General features: G+C 43.3%; 1 protein-coding gene across 7 annotated transcripts in view; it reads left to right on the forward strand.

Annotated features, from left to right (window-relative positions):
* LOC311065027 (titin-like) overlaps positions 1-25,003 on the forward strand; it is a 223,490-nt gene that overhangs the window by 3,754 nt on the left and 194,733 nt on the right. For 5 of the 7 annotated variants that reach the window (XM_084085185.1, XM_084085189.1, XM_084085191.1 and 2 more), the window contains exons 2-27: positions 4,095-4,198; positions 4,599-4,802; positions 5,456-5,743; positions 6,124-6,212; positions 8,097-8,486; positions 9,074-9,319; positions 9,875-10,345; positions 10,867-10,980; positions 11,346-11,582; positions 12,496-12,555; positions 13,008-13,266; positions 13,463-13,532; positions 13,850-14,065; positions 14,580-14,722; positions 14,858-15,012; positions 15,408-15,635; positions 16,447-16,691; positions 17,243-17,475; positions 18,042-18,206; positions 18,864-19,032; positions 19,151-20,832; positions 21,280-21,561; positions 21,918-22,184; positions 22,526-22,798; positions 23,586-23,849; positions 24,521-24,781. In XM_084085185.1, coding sequence (XP_083941311.1) covers positions 4,108-4,198; positions 4,599-4,802; positions 5,456-5,743; positions 6,124-6,212; positions 8,097-8,486; positions 9,074-9,319; positions 9,875-10,345; positions 10,867-10,980; positions 11,346-11,582; positions 12,496-12,555; positions 13,008-13,266; positions 13,463-13,532; positions 13,850-14,065; positions 14,580-14,722; positions 14,858-15,012; positions 15,408-15,635; positions 16,447-16,691; positions 17,243-17,475; positions 18,042-18,206; positions 18,864-19,032; positions 19,151-20,832; positions 21,280-21,561; positions 21,918-22,184; positions 22,526-22,798; positions 23,586-23,849; positions 24,521-24,781 — 7,102 coding nt within the window. In that variant the 5' untranslated portion in view covers positions 4,095-4,107. The remainder of the gene's footprint in view (positions 1-4,094; positions 4,199-4,598; positions 4,803-5,455; positions 5,744-6,123; positions 6,213-8,096; positions 8,487-9,073; positions 9,320-9,874; positions 10,346-10,866; positions 10,981-11,345; positions 11,583-12,495; positions 12,556-13,007; positions 13,267-13,462; positions 13,533-13,849; positions 14,066-14,579; positions 14,723-14,857; positions 15,013-15,407; positions 15,636-16,446; positions 16,692-17,242; positions 17,476-18,041; positions 18,207-18,863; positions 19,033-19,150; positions 20,833-21,279; positions 21,562-21,917; positions 22,185-22,525; positions 22,799-23,585; positions 23,850-24,520; positions 24,782-25,003) is intronic. The other 2 variants (XM_084085187.1, XM_084085188.1) reach the window with 2 other exon arrangements.

Consider the following 25,003-nt stretch of genomic DNA (forward strand, 5'->3'; position numbering starts at 1 on the left):
GCTGAGATGTATGAACATAGTCTCTCATTCTGTAGGTTTTCACGCTGTTACCAGTAGATTTGATAAAAAATGGAAATGGTGACCATGTGGTCCATGTTAAGCCTGATTTATTGGACACTGCATGGTGTTGCATGCGGTAAATGGCAGATATACAAGCTCCCAAGAAACCCGTTGTGAGCTTGTAGATCCTATTTACTGAGCATGACACCAGCACGCAACTACTCTTTAGTTCAAGATCCAAAAGAGAAGTTAGCAGATCTACAAGCTCACAACACGTCGCTTTGCGCCACCTTGCGAGCTTGTAGATCTGCTATTTTCACTGCTTCTTAAACGTTTTTTACATTTATTTATGGAAATTATTAGATTTTTTGATTTTATTCATGAAATACTTTTGAAAAATGTGGGAATTGTTTTTAATTGATGTGTAAAGTTGTGATTAATTTTTTCTTTAAACTTTTTGAAAATCTTTTGAAATCTTGTATTTTTTTTAAATGTAGGAAGCGGAAAAGAAGGAGATATTTACTCGCGACGTGTAAACATTTTGAGAAACAGTGCTTTAGTGGATGTGACTGTGTAGAGAGTTTGGTGTAGCTGGTTTTTATGGGCAGACCCCCTGGAGCCGTCCATATCTCAAGTGACAGAGAAAGCAGCCATGCAGGGGCCAGGTGCTGCAGGCTTAGGTTGTGATTACCAACACCAGAACAGCTATAAATAAAACCCTTTGCATCAAACGGACATGCTTTGCGCTGCTAATGGTTCTCAAAGTGGGGTCCGGGGACCCTCCCACGGGATCCTTGAGGTTGGTTTCTGGGGGTCCTCCCCAGCTAAATGAGGCACAGTTTGAGTCCTATTTTTTTTTTAAGGCTATTTCTTTCTCTTTTTTTTGAAAGATCTTAACAAAACAGGGTTCCTGGCACGAAATCCTTTTAAATGGAGACTCGCAGCTTAATACATATACATTTTGGAGTCAAAGTTTGAGAACCACTGCTGTAGAAGAGGCTTGTTGGTGGACTGTGTCTGGATAAGCTTCTGCTAAACGCCCAAATTGTAAATTACTGTATGTGGCAGGTTGCTGGCAGGTTTGGTATAAAAGAGAGCTCTGCCGAGCTTGGCTGCCCGTTGAGACGACGGCTCGGCCTAAATCAAACCCTTCCTGTTAATATTTTGGCCCTTTATTTGATAGTCACGGTGGAGAGAAACAGGAAACATGGAGAAAGAGTATAGGGAGTGACATGCAGAAAATGTTCCGATCGGCCGGGATTTGAACCAGGGACTCACTGTCAAGCATTAGAGCCCATCTACACCCGTATACACGCGCCCCCATTGTTTCTCAGGAAACTAGTCAATTAAAAAATGAATGAACATGAATGAAAAACATGTAAGAATGAAGTAGGATGAGACATATATAGTATCAGTATTATTAGCTGATATTGGGTTTCACTGCAGTTATAGAATGTAGGTCACACCCACAAATCATGGCCATCTAGTCCAGTCTCTCCAATTTACACAATGTAACCCCAGTATAAAAGAGCTTACGCTTGCTTCATGTGTTATTAAAATGTGATATTTAATATCCTGTTGTACAGTATAGTGAGTTGTGTGAACTGGGCCCCTCCTCCTGTGCAATGGAAAGTATTCGGGTTCAGGGAGATCTGCAATGATAAGAGATTGTTATAGACTTTTGAGAAGATCAAGAAACAAATCAGAAACAAATCTCGTGTGTGTGTGTGTGTGTGTGTGTGTGTGTGTGTGTGTGTGTGTGTGTGTGTGTGTGTGTGTGTGTGTGTGTGTGTGTGTGTGTGTGTGTGTGTGTGTGTGTGTGTGTGTGTGTGTGTGTGTGTGTGTGTGTGTGTGCGTGCGTGCGTGCGTGCGTGCGTGCGTGCGTGCGTGCGTGCGCGTGTGTGTGTCTGCACGTGCGAGCGTGGATGGATGGATGGAAGTAGAGAGGTCTGGTTTGTGTCTGTCAATCATATGGGTTGAGCTAACCCTGATCCTGATGTATCAATGAGCTTGTAGATCTGCTACTTTTGCTACTTTTGAATTTGAATCCTGGAAAAAAAAAAGTATTGTGAAAACATATGAGGTTTCCACAATATGCTGTTTTAGCTATTTAGATTCATTTCTGCTTAACCTCAAATGCCGGGCCGATAGGCAGGGAGGAGAACAGTTTTTGTCCCTGTCCGCGTGTGTCTGTCTGTGTGTGTGTGTGTACAGCTAATTTCAGACACTGCTGGACTGGACAGTGTCAAACTTTGCGTGCACACTCCCCGTAGAACCAAGGAAGGCTCTCCACTCCCTCACATGTTGCGGAGCCATGATATTATTTAAATTAGGTGCTAATGCTCTCATGAGTCTCGTGACAATGACTGTCAAACAGGGGTTTGATATTCCCTTATTGTTTGCCTGTAGCTGGCTTCACACATGCTTGGGGTGGGACTGACACTGCCCTGGGTAGCCCACCCATCCTGGCGAAGACCTGCGCTCTTTTCTAGTCTAGACAGCATGTTGGTTAGGCAGATGCCATAGGTTTCATGTTTACCTGGTATCCTTCTCTGAAGCACTACATAGTTTACTCTACTTATGTTTACTATTTACTTACACTGTTGTTTGTTGACTAGGATTCATGACATTTACTCTGATTTTGCACTTTGGATAAGATTGTCTGATAAATGCCTTGTAAACTGATTTATGTAGACCACCTGATGTTGGATCATATTATTTATGTAGACCACCTGATGTTTGATCATATTGTGGCCCACCTGTTGTAGGCTCTAATGGATGTAGATCACTTGTTGTAGGCTCTAATGGATGTAGATCACTTGTTGTAGGCTCTAATGGATGTAGATCACTTGTTGTAGGCTCTAATGGATGTAGATCACTTGTTGTAGGCCCTTATGTGTGTACACCACCTGATTCAGGCCTTTACATATCGTTGCTGTCGGGCAGAAACCTCTTATCTCCATATTTTAACTTTTTGTGTTTTTTCGTAAATTAACGTCTTACTTGATCATACTGCAGCGTCACACAAAAGCATCAAAAGTAGCAGATGTACAAGCTCGAAACGCAGCGCGAAGCGACGTGTTTTGAGCTTGTAGATCTGCTACTTTTGCTACTTTTTTATTTGAATCCTGAAAAGTAACTGTTTTGGACATACTGGTATGAGGTTAACACCCGACAGGGACGATATGTAGACCGCCTTATGTACTGTATTTAGATTTTAGATCACCTTATGTATGTGTAGACCACTTGATGTTAATGTTCTGTTGCCAGGCAGACTTGTAAAAGCAATGTAGATGCTAGAACAGCGGTGAGAACGGCCACTATGTGTGTTTTAACAATGGAAGCTGGAAGATTGTCCTCAGTCACTGACTATTGAGTGAAGCGTTGTAGAAACTGACTTGTGAGTCTTACCTGTTTTAGGCACTAATTAGGGCTGCACGGTATTAGGAAAACATGCGATATGCGGTGAACATTGTGATGCCGATTATGATGTGCAATAAGTAAACAAATATTGAAGTATATATTTTGAGTGTCCTCCTGCCTTAGGTTTGCTGACAATAAAAACAAAGCCTACCTTATGCACATTGAAAAAAAAAGTTGGTTTTACTGAAAACATTGCACCTGGCTACAGCTGCTATTGACAATGAATATACCAGCAACTTAGCAATAAAGTTTCTCACTGCTCACCTTAAAATATTTTCTTCTAATCTAAACAAAACTGTCCTATATAGCCTACCTGGATTGTTGAAATGAATAAAAACCTGAAAATAAGTTTAGTATGGCTCTGAGTGATTGGCCAAACATTTTGATATGCAGAGGGTGAATACATGGCACGTTAATATACCATGTATTGCATGTATGTATTCCGCATGTTGATATTACGATGAAGGTACATTAACGATGTATTGTGTGGCCCTAGCACTTATGGAAGGTGTTGTATTATGAACAGAATATACTGTAGATTAGTCTTGACTCTGATCTTGCACTCTGGATAAGAACATCTGCTGAATGCCTAACTTGTAAATTGGCCTTGTGTGTGTGTCTGTTTTCCTGACCATTTGCTTACTTGTTGTCGTTTTGTTTTTCCTGTCCAGGGTGCCGACCAACATGTCTACACAGGCGCCAACGTTTACACAGCCGCTGCAAAGCGTTGTGGCACTAGAGGGTAGTGCCGCAACGTTTGAGGCTCAAGTTAGTGGTAAGAAAAACATTTTATTTTCTAATCACTTCAAACCTACTACTGGATGTTAAAATTTATAGCAGATCTACTAGCTCACAGCGCACCACATCGCAACGTATTTTCAAATAGAAAGTTCAAAGTGGCTAAACTGAATTTGATGCTTTATTAACAAATTTTGCTGGGGACCCCCTGGAACTCCCTAAAGATCCCTGGGGTTCCCTGGAACCTGCTTTGAGAACCACTGCTATAAATAATGGATATTATGATATCCAACAGGACTGTTTTTTAAAGGTAATACTTTTTTTTAATAGATTTCTGTTCCCTGAAGACTGCATGCCCTTTACATGTCATGTCAGGTTAATCTTTTGCTTTAGAGTTTTCACTTCTAACTCCAACACGGTTGGTTCTGTCCCACAAGGTTCTCCAGTTCCTGAGGTGAGCTGGTTCCGTGATGGCCAGGTTCTTTCCGCTGCCGCTTTGCCCGGCGCACAGATCTCGTTCAGCGAAGGCCGCGCTGTTCTGATGATCCCTGCTGTGGCAGCCGCACACAGCGGAAGATATTCCGTCAGAGCCACCAATGGAGCTGGACAAGCTACTAGCACGGCTGAACTCCTAGTTACAGGTGAGCAACTGGCTTCAAATAGTTTCCCTGCGAAGCGTCTCATTCTAACTGACAGCATAGCATTTAAATGATATTGGATCCCATTTTTCTAGTCTTTGGTAATAGGCTCTATGCACAGCAGCCATATTGGAAAGAAATTGGGCCTCTTCTTACTTCCTTCACAGGTTTTACCAATGATACTAATGAAGGCTCTGTTCCATTCTGGTCAGGGTGCTGATATTGTGCATGTTGGCTCACTAGAAACACACCATTTTGGTTCCCAAATGGCCCCTTATGGTGGGTGTGTAACTCTGAGAGTGTTCAAATGGAACCAAATGGACCCGTGAGGGTCCATTTGGTTCCATTTGTACGCTCTCAGAGTTATGGGGGTCCTTGAAAATAAGAGACCACTGCCTGTGCCACACTAAATGGAACAGAGCCTTAATTAGTATTATTGGTAACACCTGTGAAGGAAGTAAGGAAGGGGCCCAATTCATTCCCAATATGGCTGCTGTGCATAGAGCCTATTGGTACGACCCGGCCAGGGAATTGAACCCAGGACTCTCTAACCACAAGGCCACTGAGCTGGTGGATAAGATATACAGTAATGGTTGCGTCAAAGCTGTTTTCTCTCCGAGTCTAAAAAACCCCAAAACCTTGCCTTTCATCCTCAGCCGAGACCGCGCCACCCAGCTTTACACAGAGACTTCAGAGTTTGACCGTCAGACAAGGCAGCCAAGTGAGACTGGATGTCGGAGTGACAGGAATCCCTACACCCGTTGTGAAGTTCTACAGAGAGGGAGCAGAGATCCAGAGCTCCCCGGATTTCAGCATCGTTCAGGAAGGAGAGCATTACAGTTTGTTGATCGCAGAGGCCTTCCCAGAGGATTCTGGAACGTACTCAGTAAACGCTACCAACAGCAGTGGACGTTGCACTTCCACCAGTGAACTACTGGTACAGGGTAAGTGTATGGGGGTGTGTGTGTGTGTGTGTGTGTGTGTGTGTGTGTGTGTGTGTGTGTGTGTGTGTGTGTGTGTGTGTGTGTGTGTGTGTGTGTGTGTGTGTGTGTGTGTGTGTGTGTGTGTGTGTGTGTGTGTGTGTGTGTGTGTGTGTGTGTGTGTGTGTGTGTGTGTGTGCAGTTTTGTTTCTACTAAAGATGTATGGTTTTAGGAAGCAGAAAGCATGTGTTATGAATATTAATGCTGCTACATGGAATCCCTGAACTGACCAAGTTATATTGTATTAACTTCCTCTACCGTACAGATTGGTTAAAAGAAAGTTTTATTAATCAAAATAATTCCTGAATTGTATTAAATGAATGCAAATGTGTCTTTGTCTCAGGAGAAGAAGCTGTACCTATTAAGAAAACCAAGACCGTTGTGGCCACATCACAGATGCAGATGGCGACAGGACAGAGCAGAGTGGAGAGGGTATGACATTATTATTTTTAAAGAGTCACAAATGATGCCACAAAGATCTCAGCTTGTGGCTCTAATGTAATGGCTTTCAATCCTTTTCATATCAAGGTCCATTATTTATTCGGCATTTGAGCCACCGATCCACCATTTGATGAGATTTAGCCTCTCAGACCCAAAACTTGTTATGTTATCGTTGGATAAGATTTTGTCCACAATATCATGCTGTATTGATGTGGTACCATAGGAGAGATAGGAGAGTGTCCATGTTTTTCAAATATTAAATAAAGCATAAATAGCAGATCTACAAGCTTACAACACGTCACAAAGTGACGCATTGTAAGCTTGTCAGCTATTACTGCTATTTTTGCATGTATAAAATTATAAGATTTGTCAATAATTTATTTGTAAATTCAAGTTATTTGTCATATCTGCCCTGTGCAATTTTTGATTACGAAGTCTAAAAGGCTAACAGAAATTTGTTTTTATTCATATGTTCCAATATTCAATGCCAAACACACAATTAAATCATTAATCACAATTATTTGAGTGACAATTAATCGTCAACTTAAATTTGTAGTCGTGACTAGATATCTCTAGATCCCTAATCACTACTTTGGTTGGGTTGCATGGATCAGCATTTCTGGGTCATTGCTGTCAAAATGTGTGCACTCCTGCTCCAGACTGGAGCTGTGTGACCTACAACGCACAAAGCAGTGCAACAGATCACATGTTCTCTACAGAGACTGGGTTACAGTTCACCTTTCACAAGCTAGCTACTGTACTACACTTTACTTCACTTATTTCCATATGCTAATCACTACTGGTTACTACTGCTGTAATGTTAGACCTAAGCTGATCACTACTGTTTACTACTGCTGTAATGTTAGACCTAAGCTGATCACTACTGTTTACTACTGCTGTAATGTTAGACCTAAGCTGATCACTACTGGTTACTACTGCTGTAATGTTAGACCTAAGCTGATCACTACTGGTTACTACTGCTGTAATGTTAGACCTAAGCTGATCACTACTGTTTACTACTGCTGTAATGTTAGACCTAAGCTGATCACTACTGTTTACTACTGCTGTAATGTTAGCACTAAGCTGATCACTACTGGTTACTACTGCTGTAATGTTAGACATAAACTGATCACTACTGGTTACTACTAGTGTACAGTTATGGCCAATTTATGCTTCATCTTACGGCAGTGTACGCGGACTGAAAATAGGCGATCTATAAGATATATAGAGCTTATAGACTTATAGGCTCTGATTTTTCTTTATTAAAGTGTCATGCTTTCAAATAAGCCCAGCCCATATAGACTACTGAGGACACTTTTACATTTAATTTGACATGAACAATGAACCGACATGATAATTCACAAACAATGATCGAATGTATAACAAACTAAAACACTCAAGCTTCATACTGTACATTACATAAATACAACTTAAAATACAGCATTGGGCCTGTTACCTCACATCTTAACAGGAGACCGGACATGAACCTATTTGAAAAGATGACATTGTCTTCTACTCCAGGCTCTAGAAACAAAATGTGCCGTCTTAAATACCTCATAATTAAACAACCACTCCAACTTCTGGCCATCATCTTCCCAGAGTAGCTCAGGTTCTTAGCTCAGGTTTACATCAAATAGAGGAACCCTCAAATCATCATACAGAGTACAATAAAACATCAAATGGAATTCATATTGTATGTATGTATATACTGTAGGGTCAAAGCGGTTAAAGTGATCTTTATGCTATATTAACTAATTTAGTTGGCGGGCCCCTGGAACCTCAACTGAGATCTAAGAACCACTGCTTTACACTGTTACACCTCTACCATGGGCTAAGTTAACCTCTGATCTTCCATGGTGTGTCTCTCCCATGCAGAGAGTAGAGAGTAGCTACCAGTCTTCATCATCCATGATGGAGATGCATGTGGAAGGAGGCGCCATGATGCAAGGAGGTGCCATAATGCAAGGAGGTGCCATAATGCAAGGAGGCGGCATGATGCAAGGAAGCGCCATGATGCAAGGAAGCGCCATGATGCAACAGGGAGGCGGCATGATGCAACAGGGAGGTGGCATGATGCAAGGAGGCGCCATGATGCAACAGGGAGGCGGCATGATGCAACAGATGGCACACAAGACCCCCCCGCGAGTTCCTCCCAAACCCACGTCCAGATCCCCTCCTTCACTGTTACCCAAGGTGACCGTGGGACGCCAGCAGTCCCCCTCACCCGTCAGACACGTCAAGGGTCCTACCATGTCCAGAAAACACGTGAGACACTTTTTCACTATTCAGCATTATGGGATTACGCACTAGATGACTAGTCTGTTCTGAAGGGATGCACGATATTGAATCTTTGGCCGATATATCTGATTAATGATCAATTGCATGGTCAAATCTAGTGGTTCCCAAACGCATTTGTGTCAAGGAGATCCCCAAATTAATATGTATTTGCCCGCAGACCCCCATCAAAAAATATTTCAAAAATACACTCAAATTTATCACGTCTTTTTGATTAAAAAAAAAAAAAGCCAAATATATACTGTAGGTTTACAGTGGTTAAGGTGATTTTGATGCTATATTAAATCATTTTGCAGGGGACCCCCTGGAACCTCTTCAAGGGCCCTGGGGGGTCCCCGTACTCCACTTTGAGAACCAGTGGTCAAATCGACCGATACCAATATTACAGACTGGTACAAGTTTCCATTACGGTTCACCTTACAACTATTTATACAGCAACTGGGATGTGGGGGGGGATGTGGACAAACAACAGCCATTTTCACTCATGAAATTCGTTTTTTTTTTTTTTTTTGCTTTAATAATCCCTGTGTCCTCCTTGCTCCTCCTCGTCCCGTTAGACGTCGTCCTCCCCGGAGGTGCTGCCCCCATGGAAGCAGGGAGGCTTCGCGTCGGAGGCCAGCTACGCCAGTATGACCAGTGCCAGCATGAGCAGCAGCGCTACGTCCACCCAGGTGACCAGAGAGCAGCACTGGGAGGGATCCTACGGCATGCAACAGCAGCAGCAGCAGCAGCAACACATGATGGTTGGGGAGGGATCCTACGCCATGCAACAGCAGCAGCAACACATGATGGCTGTTTCAGAGGTGAGAAATGGAAAAGAGCCGAGGGAGTCTGAAGCCGCCCGATTCATACGTTGTGGGGGCTTGTAGGTCAGCTATTTTCCAGATCCCCTCCTTCACTGTTGTGTTACATAAGGTGACCATGGGACGCCAATTTGACAATTGTTGGGATTATTAAATAATGATAATATCGATATATAATTGCCCAGGCCTAATCTCTACTCTGGTTCTTAACTCTATTCTAGTCATTTTGCAGGTAATAAGTGATCATTTGGAAAACATTGTTATAGTCCAGTGAAACAGTAATGTTTTCAGGTGTGTTTTGAGGCTTATGAATGAAGCGGCTGTCCTTCCCTGACCAAGGGTGCCCTCCAGTGGAAGGTGTTATGTATTAATGAACATCCATCTCATTCCACAGGTTATTTTGAACTGATGATAACAGTGTGTTGTTTGCAGGTCACAGGAACAAACACAAGTCAGTGTGTGTTTACTCTTGTTGGGGGGGAGTGTTGCCATGGACGGTAATGGAGATCTATGTGCTTGTGTGTATCAAACCCAACTGATAACTGTGTCCTCCAGGGTGAGGGTGATGGGAAGAAAGCCGAAGCCGTGGCCACAGTGGTGGCCGCTGTAGACCTGGCACGAGTCCGTGCGCCCGTGCATGCGGACGGTGTGCATGGTACCGAAGAGGAGGCTGTGGTAGTAGTAGAGTCTGACTTAAGACAACAGCAGCAGTCGCTCACACTGCAGGCTGCTGCGGAGAAACATGTTACCGCAGAGAAACCTGTTACCACAGAGAAACATGTTACCGCAGAGAAATATGTTACCGCAGAGAAACATGTTACCGCAGAGAAACACGTCGCTACGCATGTAGAGACCGACTTAAGACAACAGGAGCAGTCAGTCACGCTGGAGACGGCTGAGAAACATGTCACGATGGAAACATTGTCTGTTGAAACACCTGTGATTACGGTGGAAACGGTGGCCGTGGAAACAGTGGCCGTTGAATCGCCCGCGGTCACTCCGACCCCAGACCAACACTCTATCCAGGTCTCTTTTTTTCATCTTCAGGAAGATCTAAGTATTTCTAAATATAGCTATTTCTAATATACACTTGATTTACAATTTTTTTTAGGGATGCACGGTATTGACATTTTGGCTGATATCCGATTAGCAATTAATTACTTGGTCAAATCGACGGATACTGATATTGCAATACAAGTTTCCAGTGCATTCTTATGACCTGATTTATTACGCCTTTTGATGCACATATTAGTTCAAACAACGTAGTATTTTTACTTAACATTTTTCCAACTTGTTGACCCTTTTGAAAGCTTCTCCAGAAAATACTGATTGAATCTGCCGCTTTCCTCACCAAAAAAGGCTTATCAGCTTCACATTCAAACATAAATATCAATATCAAACATATTGCACCGATATTGCATTTTTAAGGCCGATACTGATACAGTATGATGACTGATAAATCGTGCATCCCTACAGTTTTTCATCTTTAGTAAAAAATGACCTAGAATCTGTAACCACTCAACATGAACTTTCATTGGTCACTCTAGATACAAAGAACCACAGAAACCGTCACGCACGTGGACACTGGTTTGGCACCGTCCCCAGTTCCACATTTCACTGTTTCTAAAGTTACTGTCCCTAAGCCTGAAGCTAGCATTGAGGTAAGGAGAGAGGTTAGACAGGAAAACGTCCCTTTCATCTTTTTAACATCCACTCTCCACTGTTGTTTTGTGGTGTGTACACACTTCACATTCCTCATAACAACATCACCTATCCCTGGAGTTGATTTTTTTTCTTTCTGGAATACAGTTTTTTTGTTAGTTTGTTTGTTTATCCGAAGATATTCTTCAGTACGTTGTCAAATATCAACCTTAAACTAATCCCCACTCTTCATCAGATTCATTCACCATGTATTTTTCATCTCTAAAACCCTTTGCTCCAACAAACCCAAGCATATATTTGACTCGTTTGTTTTGTGTTTCCCGTGACGGTGACATGTTTCTTGGTTCTCCTTGGCTTGGTTCAGGTTTCCAGGGCAGGCGCTTCTATTGCCAGCCTGCAGAAAGAGCTCTCCTCTCCCTCTTCCGCTAGGAAAATCATCAAGCCAGTCAAGTCTCCCAGTCCTTCACGTAGAGTTGTTGTGGAGACACGGGTGACATCGGTGGCCACCCCTCCACCGTTCAAAGACCCCAGATATCAGTCTCTTTACCAGGCTCAATCACAGAGAAAGAGCGAGGAGGAGTTTGAGGACTGGGAGCCTCAGGTTTGTACTGGTCCCCAGGTCTGGTGGTCCCAGGGGTCTACAGTGTCACATGTTCCATGTCAAGAGACTTTGTACGGTATAGAAAGCACAGCAGAAACATTTAGAAACAGAATCTGTAAGAATGAATGGAAAATGTCTGTGGCAGTTTTGATACATTTCAAGTGCTACTGTACTCGTTTCTCAGTATCATGAAGTTATGCCAGTGGTTCTCAAAGTGGGTTACGGAGACCCCAGCAAAATGTGTTAATATAGCATCAAAATAAGTTAAAGCACTTTAACCCTATTTTGTACTTTGACAATTTGAAAATAGCTGATCTAAAAGCTCACAACGTGTTGCATCACAACGTGTTATAGTTCTACAGCTTGTAGAACTGCTATTTTTGACAAATTAGAAAAGAACACTAATGCCAAATACATGAATTAATTTGGCATGAAAATGTTTGAGAATCACTGGTTTATGCTACTGGACTGGTGTGACTGTAAACCCTTGGGCCTGTCGACTCTGCGTGCTTCCCTCTTCACTTTCTTGTTTAACACTGGCGTGGACTTCCCACCAAAAGCACCCCTTCACTGTAACGCCACACCCAATCAAGCGCCTTGTAAAATCAGAGCTTAGCCGTCCTCTTGTCTAGAAGACGCACCCCACCTGACTCCTTCATGCCCTCCCATCCTTGTCTCTGTGGTTTTCTTCATTCACCTCATGGTTCTCCTTCCATCATGGCTGTTGTCTGGTCCTCCTGAGCAGGGTTGTAATCTGTTTCTAACTGGCTTCCACATCTTCATCCTCACTGGAGAAGCAGAGGTGTTGCGCTGTGTTTCGTGGCTTCCACGTCTTTCACCCTCACTGGAGAAGGAGAGGTGTTACAGAGCTTTTTGTGTTGAGATGTGTGACCCTTTGCTCATGTTTCTACAGGAGGCTGCCGCCGTTCCTGCACCAGCCCAAGAGCCCGTTGTTCCTCCTACGCTTACTGCTGTGAGTTTATGCTTTTGTATTTATAGTAGTACAAATGGAACCAAATGGACCATTACGGGTCCTTTTGGTTCCATTTGTACACTCTCAGAGTTGAATTAAATTAAAATGTATGCGGTTGTATATTTGTTAGGCTTTATTGGTGTTTTATTTTCTGGGGCTATATAATTGTTGCAAATAATTATCTTGTCCCTTGTTTGTTGTTTTTGTACTGCTTTTGCCTCGTCTTGGCCAGGTCTCACTTGTAAATGAGGTCTCAAACCTCTATGTGACTCTCCTGGTTATTAAATAAAGGTTACAATACAACAACACAATAAATGAACACAGGAGTTTATAGTGTAGATTGGGTTTCCAGCGATAAAAAATAATATATCAAATGTGGTTTTGTTGGCCTAATCAATGCACATCAAATTGGCCACCCTTTCCTTTCTCACGTGTGGAACATGTCCTCACAGGGTTTGAAGAACACAAACGTCACGGAGGGCGAGTCGGTGACCCTGGAGTGTCAGATCTCGGGTCACCCCACCCCCGTCATCATGTGGTTCAGAGAGGACTACAAGATCGAGAGCTCAATCGACTTCCAGATCACCTACGAGAGCAGCTACGCCCGTCTGGTGATCCGCGAGGCGTTCGCTGAGGACAGCGGACGCTTCACCTGTACAGCCACCAGCGAGGCTGGAACCATCAGCACCAGCTGCTTCCTGCTGGTCAAAAGTAAGTGGAACTGAGTTCATTTTCATGTTGACCAACTGTATAGTAATGATTTAGTCTAAATAAGCTAAAAGGAAAATGTGTGTAATTCAACTTAAAAATGCAGACACAAACCTTTCTCATTTCTAATTAAAGATATTGTAAGTAATACGTTTGTTGGTTGGTTATGTTTTCTAACAATTAATATGCTTCCTTCTAGTTTCAGAAGAACTTGAAAGTAGAGAAGAAACTGCTTCATATACTGAAGCTGTAATGACACAACAGACAACGTGAGTTTGAATGTCATGATATCACGTAATACTCAATGTTGAAGAATCTTCATATAAGTTATACTGTAACTAAACAAACTGTCACTTCCAGTAGTTAGCACAACATTTGATCAAGGTATAGATTTCAAATGTAAATTTATCATGGTGCTGGATGATTCAGAAAGTATAATCATAATCATATATAGTAATCCTATTAACAAAAACAACAACAAAAACAGTCCACGCTATAAATTAAAATCTAGTTAAAACAACCAGAATATCCTGGGCTGATGAAAACACGTGAGCTTATATCTGCTGATTTGAAATATGCCTTTTAGAATTGCTGCTGAGACAAAGACAGAGACGGTGATGCTCACATCGCCAGTGACAGAGGAGGTAACAGGAGAGCCGGCTGCTCCCTTCTTCCTCAAGACGCCCCTCCCACAGAAGCTGGTGGAGGGAGGAAGTGTGGTCTTCGACTGCCAGATCGGAGGAAGCCCCAGACCACACATTATCTGGAAGAAGAGTGGGATCCCACTCACTACAGGATACAGGTACACTATAGTCAGAAGACCACTGGCAGTAGGCTTCTAAATAGTGTTTATAATATAGTTAATATAGTTGAATATGTTTATAACTACTCTCCCCCCTCCCCAGACAATCGGGCTTGTTAATGATCAGTCCAGGGAAAAACGTAACAAAAGCCGGGAAACGGTCTAACCTTGAAACCTTGTATCTTCATATTTCAACTTGTAATATGTTTTTTGGTAAATTAATGCCCTACTTTGTTCAAGAAATTCATGCAAAAGTACAGAAACTAGCCGATCGACAAGCTCACAGCCTGTAGATTGTCTATCTTGGAAAAAGTGAAAGTGGTTAAATCTGTCTATGGTTTATGTATTATTTAACCAACCGATAAAAAATATTAAAATATTACTGTGAAGTAAGTTTTGGACATATGGACACAAGGTTTCCACTCTACAGTGACGATAGACTTAATTATTTTGGTCACTTTGTTGAAAACGTGATTGCTCTCCGGTTTCATGGATTATCTCCTCTGTCCATTAGATACAAAGTTGCCTACAATAAGGAGACTGGAGCATGCAGGATGGAGATCTCCATGACCTTCGCTGACGACGCAGGAGAGTACTCCATCTTCATCAAGAACCAGCATGGAGAAGTCTCAGCCTCCGCCACTCTGATGGAAGAAGGTACATCACTTGAGTTTGATCAAAGGAAACATGGGACTTAGCACTCACTCAGCACCCATTTTCAACTTTATTATCTTGTTTTTATGCATCCTCATCAAAGCCGTTTGTGGTGCTTTGTGTGTTTGTGTTTTGCAGAGGAGTATGAAGCATACATGAAGCAGTTTGACGTGACGTACAAATCTGAAGTGACAACGACGGTGGTCCAAGAGCCTCCTCCTGTGACCATCACCCAGTATCAGATGGAACAGAGGAGGGTCACCACCCCCGCCATGAGCTACATTTCAGAAGCGGTAATGTTTAACCACTAAAACCCTTGATGTTGGAGAGGGCCTCTCAATTTCTATACTTACTCAAGGGGGCCACAGGGGTGTACCTGCACTCTCACCAGTCGTATACTGTAAACACCATCACTCAAATAGCCCATAATAGTCACACATGTAAATGTTTATTTCAAATGCATTTAGTTCTTATCTTAACTTTATGAACTTAAATACAAATACATTGGACATAAACAAAATACAATGCAATAAAAAAGGCCAGTTAGTGCACAAATCATTTGCTCCCAACGAATGTGAGGTTTGAATCCGCCATCTTGTCTTTGTCTCTCATCTCTCTCTGCCCATGTTTATTTTGTATTTGAAATAAAAATAGAGGACCCCCCCCCCCTCTTCTTTTATCCACCCAGGAATTCCACATATCTGCCTTTGAGCAGAGGATCATCCAAGAGATTGAACTACGTATCATGATGATCAGCTACACAGAGATCATCACAGAAGACAGAGAAGTGGCCGTTATGGTGTCAGAACACGAGGCCATGCAGCCCGGCTTCGACACTCCCGTCAAACACTACAGGATCCTGGAGGGGATGGGCGTCACCTTCCACTGCAAGGTGGCAGGAGTCCCACTGCCCAAGGTGACCTTTGGCCTTAACCACTTTCAACCTGGCATCCCTCTTTTTGGGCATGTCGTTATACAGAGGAGACAATATTTGTCAAAATTGTCAACATTGTTTCAAAATAGCTAACAATGCATAGCTTTATGAGCATTAGTCACACGATATATGGCTTAACCCAACTCTACCTTAAGGTTCCATACCATGTTGACTTCCATATAGTGCAATAGCTTTTATTCATCTGTTCATTCACACGATAAAGAAATGCATTAAATAGAAATATAGAATAGATTAGAATTACATTACATTCACCTCTTGGTCCTCCCAGCCTGTATGAAGAATCTATTGCAATCAGCAAAGATATGTACATTTACACATGTAGCAGGTATGTACTTGAGGATAGACATAAGGTGCAGGTTAAAAAAATAGCAGGTACAGCACTGGAACGGTATCTTTTTTTTTTTTTAATAATTTTTATCCCACGATTTTGTAACCCCATGTTTTACACCCAGTGTCAATTATCTATGTAATCCTGGGCACTACCTTCCCTCTGCCAACCTAGGGAGGCCAGGGCTGAGCTCATGCCTCCTTCAATGCATGAGAGCCAACTGACCACCTTGTCACCTGACAGGGGAGATTTTCCCTGGTTGGACGTAGCGCGTGGAAGGAACACGTTATTCCAACCAGTTCCTTTCCCCTCCATCAGGCGCCCGGCTGGCCAGGGGGAGGCAGTATAGTGACCAGGATTACTGCATGTTTTTGTGATGGTACCTACCCTAGGGAACACGTATCTTAACGGTATCTTAAAGCAATGTTTTTTTTCCTTCGCCAGATTGCCTGGTACAAAGATGGCAACCGTCTGATTCCCGGTGGCCGTTACCAGATGGAGGTTCTTCAGGATGGCAGGGCCAGTCTGCGTCTGCCCGTGGTGCTGCCAGAGGACGAGGGCGTTTACACCGCCTTCGCCAGCAACATGAAGGGAAACTCTGTCAGCTCTGGAAAGCTGTACGTTGAGCCCTCTGGAATGGCAACACCTCGGGGCTACACACCCCAGCCAGGGGCCATGCAAAGACTCAGGTATTTCATACATGTACTGTAGCCTAGTGTGGATACATAATTCCTGGTAATGGATATAGATGGTGTAAGTGATTATTACGTGTATTAAATAGCTCTATAGTCCTATACCAGCCTTTGCTACAGTATAGAGTGTTTGTTCAGTAACAGGGGTCTCTCTCTGTCTCCCCGACACTTTAGTAAACAGAACATTTATTGTCAGGTCCAGATACCAATTTAATCCAATCAGAAGAGGGAACTCATATAGAATATAACAAACAAGTCAAATTGGAAGTGATTTAAAAAAGAAATGCAGCCAAAATTGGAATTGGAACACTATAATATTGAAGCTGATAAATGGGTTCTGTCTCTTGATTGGATGACATTGGCGACCCTCCTGAAACTGTATTTAGTGTTTACTAACCCCTGATAATGATTACTATCACAATATAGATCTTAAGCCTTTTAGCAAAAAACGTTGAGTTACCAAAACAATTAAAATAATAATTGTCACTTACAGTATCTTTTAGAGTTATAAAACCTTTGATGTTGATGTTTTGTGTGTTTTTTCTCAGGTCCGCATCTCCTCGCTCCCTGAGTCGCTCACCTGGTCGTTCTTCTAGTCGCTCTCCGGGAGTTTCTCCGTCTCGTAGGCTTGATGACCTAGACGAGGCTCAGCTCGAGAGACTCTACAAGCCTGTGTTCGTCCTGAAGCCGACCTCAGTCAAGTGCGCTGAGGGCCAGACTTCCAGATTTGACCTGAAGGTTGTTGGTAGACCCATGCCTGAAACATACTGGTTCCACAATGGTACGAAAAACTCCTCTGCTACAAAACTAGGGCTGGGCAATTAATGAAAATGAATTCAAACCGACATTTAGAACCTCTCACTGACATGTGTCGCTCAATCGAATAATCTTAATTAAATACAAATACAATTATATTATTAATAACAAATCAACACGAAAAAAATCTAAAATATGTTTTTTAATTGATTAAATCGATTAGTCTGGTTAATCACTTTTTACATTCATTACATTAAGCCCTATATTCAACTTCATTGTACAATGGTGGTGTGAAAAAAATATTATTTTTCCTATTTATGAAAATGTATTATTTTGTTAAATGCAGCATAGTTTTATAATCGATAGTCTGATTAACTGTTGCACCCGTAATGTTTACAGTAACCTTGTCAGAGAACTATGAGGGCAGTGTAAAAAACGAATCGTTCAGTAACTGTAATCGAGGCAAACGTTTTAAATAACATCGATCTTAAGTCATATCGCCCAGCCCTGATCAGAACTCATGTGTCTGCCATTTATGTGCCTTTAACCAACCACCCTGTAAAAAAAAAACATATTTCCTCTTCTTCTCAGGACAACAAGTGGGCAATGATTTCACCCACAAGATAGTGATTAAAGAAGATGGAACTCAGTCTCTGATCATAGTTCCAGCCATGCCCAAAGACTCTGGAGAATGGACGGTCGTAGCTCAGAACAGAGCTGGAAAGTCCTCTGTCACCCTGACTCTGACTGTTGAAGGTAAGACTATTATCCCAGATCTGACAATCTGGAGCCGCACAATGTCTCTTTCCTTGGATTTCAAGACAATTTGTTTACACTGGTGTAAAGTAACTAAGTACATTTACTCAAGTACTGTACCTAAGTACAATTTCCAGGTGCTTTTATTTACTTAAATTCTTCAATATCTTGATACTTTATACTTCTGCTCCACTATGTCTCAGGATCAAATGTTGTACTTTTTACTCCATTATGTTTATTTGACAGCTTTAGTTATTAGTTTCTTTACCGATTTTAGATGATTAATAATGAATCAAATGACTAATGAAAATTCTTCAAAATGTTTCTAATTTAGCAGATCTACAAGCTCATAACACATAGCAATGTGACACGTTGTGAGCTTGTAAATTGTCTATTTTTGAATAGCCTTAAGTGGTTTATGATGAATAATTATAGTCTAATAACAAGATATGCTGTCTATGATTTGGAAACATTATGCATACTTTTACTATTGCAACTGTATTCTGATACTAATACTTTATTACTTTGAGTTGAAACATTTTTACACTGAGATATTGTTACTTTTACTTACAGTACAGTAAGTCATAAAATCTGAGTACTTCTTCCACCAGACGTTTGTTTGTGTCTTAACTGGTAATGCGTTTGACCTATCTACAGCTAGAGAAAGCGTGGCACGTCCTCAGTTTATGGAGAAACTGAAGAACATCACCGTGAAGCAGGGCACTCTGGTAGAGTTGGCTGTCAAGGCCATTGGAAACCCCCTGCCTGACATTGTCTGGCTGAAGAACAGTGATATTATCACCCCACAGAAGTACCCACATATCAAGTATGTGCTTTATGCTTTTGGCTGAAAATGAATGATACTATCCTGACATTTTCAGTAGTGTAGTAGTGTAACAAAAAGTCTAAATATCCATATCAAATTTGTGAAATGCCTATTTCAGGATTGAAGGCACTAAAGGGGAGGCCAAATTCCAGATCCCTTCGCCTTCAGCAGCAGACAGCGCCTGGTACACAGCTACAGCCATCAACAGGGCTGGAAGAGATACCACCCGATGCAGAATCAACATTGAGGCGGACTTTGCCGTGCCTCAGGCCGAGAAGAGGCTCGTCATTCCCAGAGGAACCTACAAGGCCAAAGAGATCGCGCCTCCAGAGCTGGAACCCCTGCATCAGCGTTATGGTCAGGAGCAGTGGGAGGAGGGCGACCTCTACGACAAAGAGAAGCAACAGAAACCATCCTTCAAGAAGAAGCTGACTTCTGTCAGAATGAAGCGATTCGGTCCAGCTCATTTCGAGTGCAGGTTGACGCCCATTGGCGACCCCACACTGGTAGTCGAGTGGCTGCATGATGGCAAACCCCTTGAAGCTGCTAACAGACTGCGCATGGTCAATGAATTTGGGTACTGCAGTCTTGATTATGAGGGTGCTTATGCCAGAGACAGTGGTGTCGTCACCTGCAGAGCTACCAACAAGTATGGAGTTGACCAGACCTCAGCCACCCTGATTGTGAAGGACGAGAAGGGCCTTGTAGAGGACACACAGCTTCCCGAGGGCAGGAGAGGGCATGAGATCGAACGCATGGCTCATGAAGGAGGACCTGCGGGAGTTTCGATGGACGAGGAGACTGAGAAGTCCAAACCTGAAATTGTCCTGGTTCCCGAACCAGCCAGAGTGCTGGAAGGTGGAGTTGCAAGATTCCGTTGCAGAGTGACCGGCTATCCAACACCCAAGGTTAACTGGTACATCAATGGACAACTTATTCGCAAGAGCAAGAGATACAGACTTCGTTATGACGGTATTTACTACCTGGAGATTGTAGACATCAAGTCCTATGATTCTGGAGAGGTTAGGGTTACAGCTGAAAGCAACATGGGTGTTTCTGAGCACATTGTGAAGCTGGAGATCCAGCAGAGGGAGGATGACTTCAGGTCCATCCTTCGCCGCGCTCCCGAGGCTAAGCCCGCAGACACCACGGATACTGGTCTCAGCTTCGACATCGTAAAGGTCGACAAGCCCCGCGAGTCGTCAGCGGACAGGGAAGTGGTCATGCTGAGGAAGACCCAGAAAGTCACCCACGAGAAGACATCGGAGGAGTCAGACGAGCTGAAGGGCAAGTTCAAGCGCAGGACAGAGGAAGGCTTTTACGAGTCCATATCTGCCGTTGAATCCAAGTCTCGCAGGAGGGATGAATCTTATGAAGAGCTGCTGAAGAAGACCAAGGAGGACCTGCTTCATCGCCAGAGATTGCAGGAAGAGGCTGAGAGGAAAAGGCTGGAGGAAGAGGGAAAACTCACCATACCGGTGATCAAACCGGACAGGATCCAGCTTTCCCCCAGCATGGAGGCTCCGAAAATCCTGGAACGCATCACCAGCAACACCGTGGCTCCCATGGACGAGGTTCGCTTCAGGATCAGGGTGGTCGGCAGACCCGAGCCCGTGTGTATGTGGTACAAGAACGGCGTCGAGCTGGAGAAGACGGACCGTATTTACTGGTACTGGCCCGAAGACCATGTGTGTGAATTGGTGATCAGAGATGTCAGGGTCGAGGACTCTGCCAGCATCATGGTCAAAGCCATGAACGTTGCCGGAGAGGCATCCAGCCATGCCTTCCTGTTGGTCCAAGGTATGTTCACTTTATGACTATACAGTATGCAGGGTTTACTCCCCTTTTTTTTTTTACTGTTTTTAAAGTGATGCTTAAGAAAATGAAGGCTCTATTTATTTGTTTTAACCACTTAAACCTTATATACTTAGTTGACCGGAGTCCCCCAGGGGTCTCCGGCCAGGAGAACCCAGGCCCCCTTCTTTTTTTGACTACACTAAATACCTTCACCGAAAATAACCAATCTACAAGCTTATAGATCTGTTATTTTCACAAAATGTTCAGCCCAGAATAGGGGGTTATTTACATTAGCTTTAGCCGTATAAGCTTGTCTTAAATTAGATGCACAGACAGACTGACTGACTGACCTAAAGAGATAGTTAAAAACATCATAGAAATATACTATGAAACATAAAAAGCACAACATATCAATGCCAATTTTTCGCGTTTTTCTCTCCTTCCTCGTAGGTAAAACAGCTGTGAGCTTCACGCAGAACTTGGAAGACGTAAATGTCAAGGAGAAGGCCTCCTTGGCCACCTTTGAGTGTGAAACCAACGAGCCTTTTGTCAAGGTCAAATGGCTGAAGAAAGGCATGGAGATCTTCACCGGGGACAAATACAGGATGCACTCAGACAGAAAGGTTCACTTCCTGTCTGTGCTGGTCATCGACCTGAAGGACGACGCAGAATACAGCTGTGTGGTTCTGGATGACGATAGCATCAGATCAACTGCAAGACTTAACGTAGACGGTAATCTTTTTTTTTTGTCAACTCTACGTTTTGTCTAGATACAATTGGCATTTAGCAGACACTCTTAATCCAGAGCGATTTACACGAGGTAATACATCAAATGCATAGAAATAGTACTCTAGGATCATAGGTAAACCAAGAACCTATCAGTCTAAACAGTATAATATAAAAAAATCTATAATCTGTGCATTGAAACTCTGTCTACATATCAGGCGATTATGTAATAATTGTGACAACATGGCTCTCAGAGACAGTAGGTCTCGATGTGCCTGTTGTATTTGACTGCATAACGTACAGTAGGTAATAGTGTGGAACTGTAATTCTCAACCTTCTCTCTGCCCCTGTGAACTCCACAGGCGCTGCCTTGGAGATGATCAAGACCATGGAGAACATTGAGGTTCCAGAGACCTACTCTGGAGAGTTTGAGGTGGAGCTGTCCCGGGAGGACGCCGAGGGCACCTGGTACTTTGGGAACAAGGAGCTCTCTCAGAGCGCCAAGTACGTCATGTCCTCTCGCCGCGGGAGACACAGTCTGTCCGTCAAGGAGGTGAAGAAGGAGGACCAGGGGAAATACACCTTTGTGTGTGGAGACATGAAGAGCAGCGCCGCCCTGAAGATGAAAGGTAAGAAACCTAAATAGGCTCTATGAGTGATTTGGCACAGGCGCGAGCCGTCGCGAGTGAGCCTGCAACGTTGGCACTGTGTACCGTCATCCTGATGGTAAAAGGTGGTATTGACTGTATAACGGCTGCGTTCTATCCCTAGCAATAGCTTTCCCCTTCCTAAGCACCCAGGTCTCATACATTGCTGCCATACTCTCAAGTCATACCCCAGCTATCTTGCTGGATACATTGATGATTGTATACCTGTTATAACCTATAACCTGTTAGGATTTAGAAGGCATTTGTAGATGCATTCCCGGATTGAATGGGGTTAACAAAAACATTGTGTCTGTATGTTTCAGTGCGCCCCGTGACCCTGCTGCAGCCTCTGACCGACCTGACGGTCTGCGAGGGAGACATCGCTCAGATGGAGGTCAAGTTCTCCCAGGAGAACATCGAGGGAACCTGGCTGAAGAACGGCCAGGCCATCACCTCCTCGGACCGCGTGCACATCGTCATCGACAAGCAGGTCCACAAGCTGCTGGTGGAGAACGTGAACCGAGAGGACGCCGCGTCCTACTCATTCGTCGTGCCCGTTCAGGACATCTCCACCTCTGGAAAACTCGGCGTTCAGAGTAAGTCGACATGTTCTGGCCTCGGCTCGTCAAATGGCGATGTGAGATAGCCTGGCATGGCCAGACTAATATCACTGCCGAGGACAATGTTTTTTGCAATGGCAGATACGTCTGGCACCAGGCTAGATGTGAGAAGGCGGACTAGCCGACAGCAACTCTGTACTCCTGAATCGCTGCTCCACAGCCTCTTGTCTAGCATCAGGGTCGGGAACTGTGCAGTGTTGAAGCAGTGTTGATAGATTAATTAGATAGATAGATAGATAGATAGATAGATAGATAGATAGATAGATTAGATGTCAAAGAAGTAAGAATAACATTACAAAAAGACACCCTCAAACTAATATTATTAAAAGTATACAAATGTATACGCCCTATACAGACTGGTGCAGAACAAAAAGACACAGTCAATAAATAGTAAAGTATGCAGACGTATACGTTTTGTTTTTATTTGGTTGTGGACCCACATCTCAAAAATATTTTGTGCCAGGGATTTTTCAAAAATAGCAGATCTACAAGCTCATAGCACGGCACAAGTGCTGCGCTATGAGCTTGTAGATCTGCTACTTTGAATAGCCAAAGTATAAAATTTGGTTAGAGTTGTTAAAATTATTGTGAACAACGGTGTAATGCTACCGAGTCACAGAAAGTCAATTACAGTCGCCCTCTGTTTGTGTCTTCTTACATTCTCATAGCAAACGGTACCAAGGGCTGACGAAGTCCCTCCAGCTTGAACAATGACAGTTATTGTTTTGTGATCTAATATTCCTTCAATATCGTCTCTGTTCAGCCATTGACATTGTGGTGCCGCTGAAGGACGTCAGTGCCGTCGAGGGCACCAAAGCCGTGCTGGAGGCCAAGATCTCCGCCCAGGACATCAAGTCCATGAAGTGGTACTGCAAGGACAAGCTCCTGGTGGCCGGCGACAGGATCCAGTTTGTGACCAAAGGCACCAAGCAGCGCCTGGTGTACAGCAGGGCCTTCGCCTCTGACGAGGGCCGTCACAAGCTGATGGTGGGCAAGGTGGAGTCCAGCTGCAACCTGACAATTGAGAGTAAGTTTGTTTACTGAAATCTACCAGTAGTTTTTTCTCAACACGTTAACATTTCAAGCACCCCCATAACTCTGAGAGTGTACAGAATGGAACCAAATGGACCCGTATGGGTCCATTTGGTTCCATTCTGTACACTCTCCAAGTTTCAGACCTGTAAGGGTCCACTTGGAACCCTGTCAAGGAACCCTGACCCCACTTTTAGAACCACATTTTAGAACAGTGGTTCTCAAACATTTTTATGTCAAGGACCCCCAAATTGATACTATATTAGGTTGAGGACCCCCATCTGAAAAGGGGTTGTGCCAGGGACCCTCATAAGAAAGATTTGTGCTCTTAAATTACTTTTACAGTATAAATTGTTCAATATGTTTCTATATATATATCTATAAGCTTGTGTTGATGCTAAATTATATACTACTACAGTATATATATATTGATGCTATATTTACAAATTTTGCTGGGTACCCACTGGAACACCCTCAAGAACCCGTAGGGGTCTCCGGACCCCAAATAAAAAAAAAACAGAACTATTTATTGTTATTGCTCCCAAAAGTTTGCCATGGACCCAACCTATATGTGCATTTCCAAATAACGTTTACAATAGAAACGTTGGATTTTGTCACGATGGCTCATTATCCTCATGAACCCAATGTTCCGTTTTGTCTTTCCAGAGGTGCGCATTGTGAGGAAAATGGAGGACAAGGTGTGCTCCGAGTCTCAGAACGTGACCTTCGAGGTGGAGGTTTCTCACCCCGGCATCGATCCTCTCTGGACCCTCAAGGGCCAGCCGCTGAAGGCCGGTCCCAAGTACAAGCTGGAGACCAAAGGGAAGGTTCACACCCTGACCATCGTCGACACCATGAAGGACGAAGAGGGCCAGTACACCTTCCACGCCGGAGAGCAGACCTCCAGCGCCATGCTCACCGTTTCCGGTACGTTTTGACATTGTTGCTGTCGGGGCGGGCAGAAACCTTGTATCTCCGTGTTTCAACTTATTAGGATTTTTGGGGAACAATTCTTTGCCCTACACTTCATTGTGCAACATTATTGTGCCTTTAGCTAAAAGTAGCTTTTTTTCCTCTTTGCAATTCTTTTAAAAATAGCTAAAATTGCTGATCTACAAGCTCACAATGTGCCGCAATCATGTTGCTTTG

Source organism: Gymnoscopelus microlampas (genome assembly GCF_963454915.1).
Source record: "Gymnoscopelus microlampas genome assembly, chromosome: 17".
Classification (NCBI taxonomy): Eukaryota; Metazoa; Chordata; class Actinopteri; order Myctophiformes; family Myctophidae; genus Gymnoscopelus; species Gymnoscopelus microlampas.